General features: G+C 40.7%; 1 protein-coding gene across 1 annotated transcript; it reads right to left on the bottom strand.

Moving 5' to 3' along the window:
* Positions 1-1136: 1136 nt before the first annotated feature.
* Positions 1137-8967, bottom strand: prox2 (prospero homeobox 2). Its single transcript, XM_085767856.1, has 4 exons — positions 7393-8967; positions 5320-5427; positions 3770-3964; positions 1137-2077 (listed from the first exon to the last, which is right to left on the bottom strand). Exons 1-4 carry the CDS (start codon positions 8941-8943, stop codon positions 1910-1912), a joined length of 2022 nt encoding a protein of 673 aa, XP_085623982.1. The 5' UTR covers positions 8944-8967; the 3' UTR covers positions 1137-1909.
* Positions 8968-11619: the final 2652 nt, after the last annotated feature.

The raw sequence follows: 11619 nt of genomic DNA, 5'->3' as shown, positions 1-11619 counted from the left end.
AAACTGAAGGTATTTTCTTTGTTTTCTTTCATTATATCAGAGGTTACCAAGTCTTGTTCAGAAAATGTCACAACAAATTAATTTGAGCAAAGCACTTTGGTTCAACCAGAGGCATTTTAATTGAGTTGAGAATATAAATCAATTTACTGAAGAAGACTGATCTAATTGAAAAGAAATGTCTATTAAAAGATTAGTGAGGTTTATTGTCTCCAGTCGTTGTCATCAACCAATCCAACTAATGTTTTAATTTCCTTAATGTTATCATTTCTGATGTAATTGGTGCTTGGGCGACTAACAGGTTTTTCAATTAAATGTTTGGTTTTGGGCACTGACGGCGTCATCTCACACTCTGACAAGAAACGGTGTACTTTTGCAAAAGTGCTTCATGCAGTTGTGCACGCTGCATTCATATCATTAACCTTGATGTTGAAGGCACATTTCATTTTTCTCTGTAAAAGTTTCAGGAATAAATTCCCCTGAAAACATACAATAATATAATACTGACAATGTGATTTATTATTTTTGATAATTTACTTTGCTCGTCTACAATCAAATTGACAGTGGATTTAATTCGCTGCTTTGACTGTCTAGTTTATGTTAAGCCCAAGGCATCAAAAGTATCCCATCTGTGATTTTTCTGACATCACCAAACTTGTGTGTGCGCGTGGGCATGTTTGTGTGTGTGTGTATGTTGGCGAGTAGCGTGCTTTGAGTGGGTGCCTAGAAGAAAGAGTCAACGGGTTTGTGGAATTTTGCTTTGGTGGCACAACTGTGATATGAGGTCACCTCGGGCATTAGTCATTAGGAGGGAATGCATTGTGGCTGTTTTTAAGACATGGCAGTTGTCCGCATCCGCAACGGCCACACAATGAATGCAGGCCTTAGAAAGTTGACTTGAATTGGCTTCAGTGAACAATGAGAACAGCATAGTTTGGGGGACATTTAACAGCTGGCTGCTGGACGTGGATTAGAGGCACCTTAGGGGCTCTGCACTGGGACGCAGTATATTCACAAGAGAGTTCAACATTTACAGCCAGAAATAAAGCATTTACCTGGTATGTCTTGTTCCTTGTAAAGACAAAAAAAAATGGGCTCATGTTGTGATTATTGCCAAGAAAAACAGAAACACAGTTTTATATTATAATTTAGTGCATCTTTAATTTCAATAATCATCCAGTACAATGTTTGTGACTGAGATATCTGAAAATGATTGTTCTTTACATTACTTTTATACATAATGAAACTCACTCACAGTCACTTGCATTATTTTCACATGCACATTCTGTCAAGGGAATAGTTTACAACAAATTTATAGAACATTATGCAACATACAACAGCAGCGCTTGTACAATTACACAACACGCACAGCTATGAAAACAAAAGGAATTAAAAAGATAAGTAATACTGACGATAACTGCCAAAAAAAAAAAAAAACTCTTCCAGTTCGGCTAAATAAGGCTACACTATCAGTGATTACATCTTTGTAAACAATTTTACACACCCACAAACTCAGTAACTCTCTAAATGTGTTGAGGCAGCTTATATAAGAGCAAATACTAAACAAAAGAATGAACCACAAGAGCATTAATTGTAATCAATTGTTGCTTTTTCATAAAAGTAAAACACAATATGTCAGACTATAGTTTCCTAACTTTAGAGATAGTGTGTGTGTGTGTGTGTGTGTGTGTGTGTGTGTGTGTGTGTGTGTGTGTGTGTGTGTGTTAGCCTACATGTGTGTATGTTTGTGTGTGTGTTCTTTTTACAGATTTACAAAATAATTATTGAGCCAACATCTATATTTCACCTCACTAAAATTAAAATGCACTACACTAAATGATGAAATAATACTGCTGAGGGACTAACTTCAAACGCCGTCAATTCCTTCACCTGTACATGTCTCCACTCGTGCCTATAAATAGGAAGATGTCTTGAACTCCTCTGGGACATCACTGTCCAGTTTACAGATCACCTTGTAAATGGCCTTTTTCCATGAGGGGTCTGAATCTTTGGCTGCAGAAATTGCATTGTAAAACTCATGCAAGGTGATTTCTGCAACCTCCAGGAATCTGTCAGGCACCTGGAAGAGAGAGACAACGTAGAGATTTAGAATATATTCTGAATCTTATTCTATTCAAAAAAAAAAAAAAAAAAGGTTGATGTGTTAGAAACATACTGAAGCCCTCATCAGCTTTCTCAAAGTCAAAAATATATGAAATGAAGACCTGTAGTGTGATTCTTCAAACACTCAAACTGATGAAAGGGCGCTCATCTCTTTGTTCTCGCCACATGTACAATAAATGCAATGCTGCAGTCATTAACTTTTTACTTCAATTAGAGGCCTCTTTGATTATCTACTCTTGTTTTCTTGAACCTAAACTAACGGGGCTAGTGGTGAGCTTTTCTTCCCGGGGATTCTGCCCAGCAGAGCTAGTCAGCACAGCACGTTCATGGATCCCACCAGGGCCACAGCAAGAAACTGAGGATCAATATGATTACGGTTGGTTGGTAAAGTTAAAAAATGAAACGTAGAGATAGCTGTTATGGTTTAAGCCAGGATAAGAATCTAGGAATTGCCCATAACGACAGCAGGGTCCGCAAAAAAACGCACCAGTGGATGAATAGATGCAAGGGATGCTGGGAGAAAACCACCCTGCAGCCCTTGTTTCCCATCCACTGGCCAGTTAGCACAACATTTGTTGGCATAAGTTATTTTTCTTTCCCCTCATCTCCTGACACAAAAGCATCCCTGGGAAAGGAATGTCTTGGTCCCAAGGTAAAGAAAACGGTCCCGTCCCTTTCCCACCAAACGGCCTTCTCCCTCGGAATCCACAGCGTCTTTCTCAGCATTCCGCATCAGTAGCAATCTCAGTCTCGCTCAGGCGTGCTGGTCCTCTAATCCTGAGTTGTTTTAGTGGGATTTTGCGGCTTCCTCTTCCCACAGTTTGATAAAGCATCACTCTGGAGTTTAGATAATGGCTGTAAAGGCTGGCCAGCCACAGGTGCAGTGTGACACACAGGTCAGCACATGGACATACGTGAACACAGCGTGGGCTAGGAGCTCGGACATACTTTAGCAGGTTAGTAACTGCTGTGATGATGAATGAGTCCACTCCAAGCCTTTAAATGAATAGTTTGACATTTTGGGAAATGTGCTTATTCGCTTTCGGGAGGGCAGAGTTAAACAAGAGGATCAGCTTAGCTTTGCATAAATACCAGAAAAAGGTGGAAACAGCAAACCCAGCCATTTTAAGGCAGTAGGTGTTAGGCTACTTCTTGGCCTCCACCAGTTGTTTAGCAGCTGATCAACAGCAAGACATATTCCCATCCCACATAATATAAAACTCAACTCATCAGTAATGTGAGTTTTTTTTCAGGGTGAAATATAATCTATTAATTATTCAGCTTTAGAAATGTTGGTAGTTTATTTGTTTGTATTTGGACAAGGCTGAAGTGTTTCCCCTTGTTTCCTTTGAATAAAGCTAAGCTAACTGACTGCTAGCTTCCCATTAAAGTGACACATAGGTACCATAGTATCAACTCTCTACTCTCAATTTCTGTCAAGAAATGTATAACGAATATGTCAAAAAAAAAATTGCTTTGAGGTGCAATGTTTGACCTTATGGTTCATGAAAGCAGAGTAGAACAAAACACATGTGCTGCAAATCTTTTTCATCTGTTGAGTCACCCCTGTTACAAAACCTCACACACAGAGAATCAGCTAGGATGATCAAACAATGCTAAAGAGGTATGACTAATGAGTGACACTTACATGGAAGTCATTTGCTTTGTTGTAGTGCATGTTCAGCGCCCGGAACAGCTCAGAGTCCCTGCTAACTGTGATGTCTTTGACTTCACTGATGCCATCAACTATGGCCTGGCGGGCAAACTTTTCCATCTGGATGTAGTAGAACTCCCTGAAGTTACTGAACCACTTGATCAGCTGGGAGGTGATGCAGCGGTTGAACTGGAGATGGAAAGAAAATATAGTGCAATGTGTCGTTAAACCAGTCGGAATTGTTCAACACCTGATGCCTCAATGCTGAGAAGCATCTGTGACAATGAATCGCTACCTTTTGATGAAAAAGCTTAAATCATGTTTGAAATGAAATATGGGAGGATGAAAAATATTAATCTCTGTACTATTTAATTAAAAAATCTAATGGTTTCTAATGCTTTGACAAAGAAACCGTTCCCATAATTGACTGAAAACCTGCATTCAGTACCTGTAGGGCAGAATGCCACCTAATGGTCTGTCACTCCACGCAACATTAATTGCTCTGATCTTTTCCCACCAATGTGCGGGGTGAAAAAACATCTGTCAGAGCTCTGTATTTCTAAACTCAGTCTTGACATTAGTCTTGTTATTCTATCTCATCATCCAGAAAGACAGAAAAAAAATGCCTAAGGGCTGGGCAGGCATCAAAGACGCTTCTTCTCTCTGGTGTGGTGGGTGAGAAAGCGGGAGCATAAGGACAGAAGGAAGCTTCCCTCTCATTGACTCAGGCTGATAGGATGGAATCAGACACTGGGATTAGGTGCTCTTTTGTTCAGTGCCACTTCCCACCACAGGATTGTAAGCAAGGAGGAGACGTTCGCAGGGCTGCAGCAACAGCATCCTCCCCCCTGACCTCGGGGGTCAGAGCAGATTGAGGGACAGGGGCCCCCGAACCGGCTCAGAACAGATCCAGGAGATGAGATAGGAGAGGAGAGAGAAGGTGTTTGCAGAGCAGCGGAGGGGAGGCAGGAGGGGAGGCAGGAGAGGAGATATGAGCGGGAGCTTGGGCTACAAAAAGACATGTAAAAAGGGAGTGGAGAGATCTATAGGACGAATGAATGAGAAAAGCTAACAACAGGATGCAGATAAGGAGACAAGAGAAAAGACAAAAGGAGGAGACAGAAGAGGACGCATGACACGAGACCAAGGCCAAAACACACAGGATGTTGTATTTAGGGCCAGCTCACCGCCGCCTAGTTGCTGCTGCACAAGTCTCTAATACCAACTCTCTGTTGACACTCAATAGCAATGCCTTTCCTACAGAGTCCTTTGTCACTCCATTTGCTGACTGGAGTGGCTTTTTTAAAGAGAGAATGCCCCTGTATCTCCCTCTGCCCCCAGGACATACTAGCAGCTCAGTGGCTTTGTTATTTAAACCCTCTGCGTTTTTGTTTCTCTCCTCCGACACACTGCTGATTTTTCTGTCCCAAACACACACTGACAAGTAGATACCGGGGAGTTAAACACAGGACAAACAAATATGCTGCTTGTTTGATATTTGGAGTGGAAACGTAAAAAAAAATTTGCAAAGAAAAAAAAATTACCTTGACATCAGGGAAGAAAGTTTTCAGCACATTGGAGCTGGGGTAGCGGGTGTAGAAGAACATGAGCTTGGCCTTCTTCAGATGGCTCGGGGTGAGACCCTCCTGGATGTTCACATTTAAGTCAAGGCAGAAAAAACTGACAATTAAATATAACGCACAAGCATACAGTCCTGTGCAAAGTGATAGTAGACCAGAGTATTGTGTTGCCTCAATCTTCAGCTAAATTGAATTTCGCTAAAGAACAGCTTGGCATTAACCATGGAGTCAATAATGACCCTAACATGTGCTTATTGGCAAAACAGAATTACGAATTAGATTAGGGATTTTTAATTAGAGAGGGAAGCACTTCATGCCTGGCAGTTAAGACAGCTTGTTTTGAAATGTTGTGAAAAAAGGAGATGATTTTCCGATACAATTAAGTTGATTTAAAGACAGACATATGTTGCTATATATCTTTTCTCTAGAAAAACCCTGCAACAATGTAAAATTCAGCCACAAAAAGATACAATATTACAGATAATTTAAATTGATATATTGGTATATGTTGAATAATTTCAAATATGTTAAAACTATCCATCTACCATTTGTTCAACATACTATATAAGCCTACTACTACACTTTACAATATATAGCCTATGTGCTTTATTGCAAATATAAATAAATGCAATTCTTTCTCAAGTTTTCCCCCCGTGGCAATGAAGATGCTCAGGAGCGTTTCCTCTGTAGTCCACCACCATGCCTTAGGTCATAATATTTCCTTATCAGGTCACCACACCATCCATGTATTAGGGAACCCTACCTTTGAAATAAGGAAGTTGGGATGAAAGATTTATGTGGCATTGTTCAAAGAGAAGCAGATCTCTTTGCACTGTAAAGATAAAACAAACCCTGTCTAATGCTTTGCGTCCGGAGAATCAACAAAACTAAACTCAAATTTTAGGACCTTTTTTTTTTTTTTTTAAAGATTGTTTACTTTATAATGAGCAGGGGATAGAGAAATTATTTTTTTTAATTTACTTGAAAGAATAATAAAATGTAGATATTATTTCAATCATAGTGATCATGGACATCAGCAAACACGGAATTTGAAAAATGTTATTTAACTTTACAAACAATGGAGATTTTTTCCCCCTGAATAGAACAACTTATGGCTGATATTCTTTGAGGTTAATATTTAAAAAAACAACCAAAAAAAAAAAACACTGTTAGCTTGCACTCTATTTTAATCATGCACATTCTGACAAAGGTATCCAACAACAAATGCTCAAGACAAGAGCTCAAGTGTTGTGGTTGGGAGGCACTTGTGTTTTCCACCAGCACTCAGATGTGACCTTTTAGATGCACCCCTATCACTCTGATGATGGAGAAATAGATCCTGCACCTTTTCAAGTCTGAAAAAACGACGCTTCCTGAAACAGAAACCAATGCTTTCTCTGCCTTTGAAAAATTGGCTTTTGTTCCTGGCAATTCTTATCAAAGCCTTGTATTCCTTTTTATTTGTCTTTTTCTAGACTTAAAGTCATTACTCTGCTCAGATTAAAGAAGATGCTATAATTTTCTATGGGGTTAGCAAGATCAAAGAAAAAATTCTCCTTGAAGTTTGTTACTGGAACTGCCCATGCTGCAATGAACCTCAAGCAGCCATTGTTCAAATGGAAGAGCTGAATATAGGGAGATGTATAAAATAAAAGGTACATACAATATGTCTATGTATTTATTTTTTATATAAATATAAAAAACATACTATGATTTTAATTGTGATGTTTTGACATATGTATTTTAATGGAAATTCGTAGGTCTGTGTAAGATGATTTTGTTCAATTAATCAAAAAATAAAATAAAATGTAGTCATTAATTATTAGCTGCTTTATATTTTCATGAGAAAGTTACAGGATTTTTACATCACTGCACCTTCAGCCTACAAATATGGATATCTTGAGTATTATCTTCAATTTTGGCAACAAGAATAAGATACTTCTTCATTTTTAACCACAATAACTGTACATATAGTTTTTTTTTCTTTTCTTTCTGCACCACTGTGGTTCAGACTATATGGTGACAGTGAAAGGATATATTGAGAGACATGTAGGGGTTCCGCTCCATGCTCTGCAGTTCACCACACTCGATCTTCACGTGAGGGAGACACAGATTGTCGACCGTCACCGCTCCCAGGGCGGAGGGACGAGCGTGGTGGCCGAGGTGGCTGGATGTCACCTTGGACCTCATTGCGATGGTGTCCCAGGGCAGGTCCACTGAGTCTGGAGAGGTCCTGTCCATTGACGGGGGCATGCAAGGCAGACCCCCGAAGTTGGAATGAGGCCCATACTTGAGAAGGTGTTCTAGGATCTGGCTGTCGTGCAGAGGGGTGCTGTAATTGAACTGAAACGGTGTCTGATGCACAGGATAGGGCCTCTTCACTGTTGGGGTGACTGAGCTCAGGGGGGGCACCGCCGGCTTACGGACCACCAGCGACAGTGCCTCCGTCTGGTCCTGTGGGCTTTGAGCCTCAGAGCTTTCATAGTATTCCAAAGCACGGGGTTTGAGTGCAGCGTCCTCGGACTGGGGCTGCTCCTGGGTGGAGCTGGCCTGCTGGCTCTTCCTGTCTGAGCCCATGCTCATCTGCATGTCTGGAGAGGAGCACATGCACGGCTGAGGGGACAGCTCCAGCCCCGTGGAAGACGCCTTCTTGAACACCCTGTCGACACACTCGTTGACAGCCCGGGAGAGCTCCTGCTTCAGGGCGTCCTGGAGGTTCTGACTCTCTCTTTGGTGCATCAGATAACCAACTACTTTCATTTGGTCCTTACACTCTGCCGTCACCCTGCTGTTCTTCCTCTCAAATTCATCTTCAGCGCTTACGTAGCGTGACTCTGTGCTTTCTGCCAAGGCGTCATGCTCGACAGCCATCTCTCTCTCATCTCTGTCGTCGTGTTCAGGATCGTCCTGGTTGTAAACTTGAAGGAACTTCTCCTGCAGCTGACGCAGAAGCCTCTGCATGCTGTGGAGCTGCTCTTTCAACTTGTTACACTCTTCATCTTTGGTGCTACAGCTCTCACTACTGCTGCTACCAGGTCTTCTGGTCGCCGGTCCTCCGACGCTGTGTTCCTGATGCTGAGGCAACCTCTGTTTACGTTTGTTCTCCCTGTATGCCTCCCTGGCCTCCCTGGTGTCTCTGCCATCTGTGTCAGACTTCTCACTGTCTCCGTGCTGCTTGCCGTTGGGAGAGCCGGCCATGACCCTGATGATGTTCTCCACCCTCGCCCTCTTGGCCTGCAGGTGGTCCGTCACAGGATGCTCTCCATCCGGACTGGCACCTGTAGAGATGTGACCGCTGGGGGAGGCAGCTTCCACCGTGCTGTCCTTTGAGGAGACGCTGCTCTGGTCCTCCTGGCCGGAGTCTGCGGCAGTGGAGCTGGAAAGGTAGAAGTGGCTTTCATCGAGTGCCCTCTTGCTGTGGATTGTCTTGCGGAGGAGCTGAGAGATGATGGAGCCGTTGGAATAGGAGGCGAGAGGCTCGTCGTACATGTTTCTGCGGAAGCAAGGGAGCATGACATCAGGCTTGTCGTCCTCCATGCAGCCTTCACTAGAGGAGTGCATGCTCTGGTCAGGAAGACTGAGGTTCATGCTCACCGGTAACTTCAGCTCCACACGATGATGATTATGAGTTAAGTGAAATTTAAGAATCTGAAAAGACACAAATTAAACAATTAAGATAATAAACAATGCAAAAAACAGCAACAAAAAACAACAACAAACATATATTTTTGAATAAGAAAAATATAACCCTATTTTTTTTTATCCTTTATGTGTTATTATTTTGCATTACTTATTGTACAGTTCACATGTGAGTAAGACTTTCCACTGTCAGCTATGTTAAGTCTCTATAACTACATTAATTTGAACACATCACATTCATCTAATAAATAAAACCTTCAGGTAATTCTGTTCTATTGTTTATAAAGCTTGTGGATTTAATTGAAACTGACTACATTAGCAAGGAAATGTGGTACGATGGAAAATCAAAGAAATGTGCATTATTTTCAAGATCCTCATTTCTGTTAAAATAAATAAATAAATCCTTGATCTTAAGCAATATGGGTGCATTCTTTTGTGGTGTTTCATCTTGGCGTTGTAATAATGGTTAACACAAAGGATAAAAAGAACAATTGTGTAATGCCCATGAAAGGTAAATTTCAGCTCATGAAAGCCATATTCCACGTACAAGAAACGGCACTGTGTGTATACATTATTTAAGAGAAAATATTATGAAAACCTCTTTATATTTCATGGTTTTTCATCTTGAGAAATAATCAAAAGCTCAATTGCTTGATTTGGTGCTGACTGGATTTCTTCCCTTTAAGTATGTACTGTATTTTAAATATTTTTGTGCTATGACACAAAATGAATAACCTGTAGGCCTACTTACTAATGGAATAGAGGGACTTTAGATTAACAGAGTCTACTTTTAGACATTAAAGATGGATTGCATTATGAGTTGTTAAACAAATCAAGTTCCATGTAATTTCCACTTAGATTTCCATTGCTACTCTTATTATAAAGGAGCAGAAGAAAGACCAAACGGCAATAAGCAGAAAAAAGACCAAAGGCATATTTTAAAAGAAGAATAATAACTTATCTGTATTCAAAGTTCAAGATCATCTTAAATTATTGGATTTTAGGAGTTGTTTTGTTTCCTTTACTATTTACAATTTGACTATGTCCTGCAATATAACTACTACTAGGCTACTGCTTTGTGGATTAATTGTAAATTAGCTGATGACCAATCCATGGAGAACACACAATTTACTGATCACAATTATTTCAAATATTTCAAACTAATTCAAACTAAGAAGAAACTTTTATCATAAATGATAAACACACAATAAACATAAGCTCAACGAGCTGATAAAATATTTTTCAGTTATAAAACATGACACATTCACTAAATAGTCAGTTAACACCAACTCGATTAAAAGCTCACCTAATGTGATTCCAGTTGTCAGCCGCGCAGTGAAAGCATGCGTGAGAGTCTCAGAAACACACACCAGCGCAAACCTCTAGTGAAAAACCACTAAACTGAACTCATGAGTTTTGAAACGCTGTCATCTGCACACATGCACTTTCGCACACTTCTGCTGCAGCATAACTGCACTTCACGGAGACAGAGTCAAGTGCCTACTGATGACGGTAGTGGTGGCGGCGGCGGTGGAGGTGGTGATGATGGGACCTTACCTGTTGCGCTGGGACGTGCTGCCGAGCGGATGGCCTGCGCACACTGAGTTGGACAGTCAGGGTGCAGGAGAGTCGGTGTATCAAACAGAGCTGGGGCGTGGCCATGTGAAAGCAACGAGGTGGTAACGGGCTCATCAAATGTCAGCAGGAAAGTATTTGTAAGGTGTTGGTTTGATCTCCCACTCACAACGGGAAGAAGTGATGCCTACTGACGGGTAGCCTATACGCAGAAAAATGCTTGAGGCTCTGGGAACATTAATTAATATTCATAATATCTGCGCTTATATATTAGCACTGGAAAACAAAATCAGCTATTTCGCTGTCTGTTCCCCATGGTCAGAGAAGTTGTTTAGAAATCAAACAGACATGCAGCACGCTTATTAGAGAGGAGTGGAAACTATTTCAGAATAAGTGAAACTGATAGGCTATTTAAATAGGTAGGCTATAGGCTAAAACTTTAAATGGGGGTTAAATATGAATGAAAATGTAAACACAAAATCAATTACTGCGTCATTGAAGTTACTCTACTTGAAAATTAACTTTGTCGACTGAAAAAGTTGTCCCCTTTTCATTGCTCTATTCTATATATTTTATGCAAGCATTATCTAACCTCTGCTCTATTCACTTCTACACAACTCAGTTTTTTTTTTATCAAGTTTTATATGAAGGTATTATTTTACTTATTCTTTTAATTTTATTCTGTTATAGGCTATCATATTCTGTATTTTATATAGCCTAGTTATATGCAGTAATCTTACCTCTAAAACCATTCTTTTCTATCTATTCTACGTTCCATATAGCAGAGCTACTTATCTGAAAGCATTATCTTACTTCTATTCTATTCTATTCTATTCTATTCTATGTGTTTATGTTGTAAACTGCAGTGTAAAGGTGGCTGAATGTGTCTGTGTCTTCTTAGGGGTCAGTTAGTAGTAACCATAGGGTAGTAACCGGGGCTCCGTGTACTGGCAGGAGGACAGGGGGGACCACGCCACAGTGCTGTCTCCCCCAGCCTCACCCCCCCCCTCCACTCGGAGCACTTGGTTTGTCCCACAGCACTTCCTCGGT

Source organism: Trachurus japonicus, chromosome 22 (genome assembly GCF_045865225.1).
Source record: "Trachurus japonicus isolate A0001 chromosome 22, Traja_1.0".
NCBI classification, from domain to species: Eukaryota; Metazoa; Chordata; class Actinopteri; order Carangiformes; family Carangidae; genus Trachurus; species Trachurus japonicus.
The sequence above is the reverse complement of the archived record's forward strand: the minus strand, read 5'-3'. Positions and strand labels throughout refer to the sequence as shown.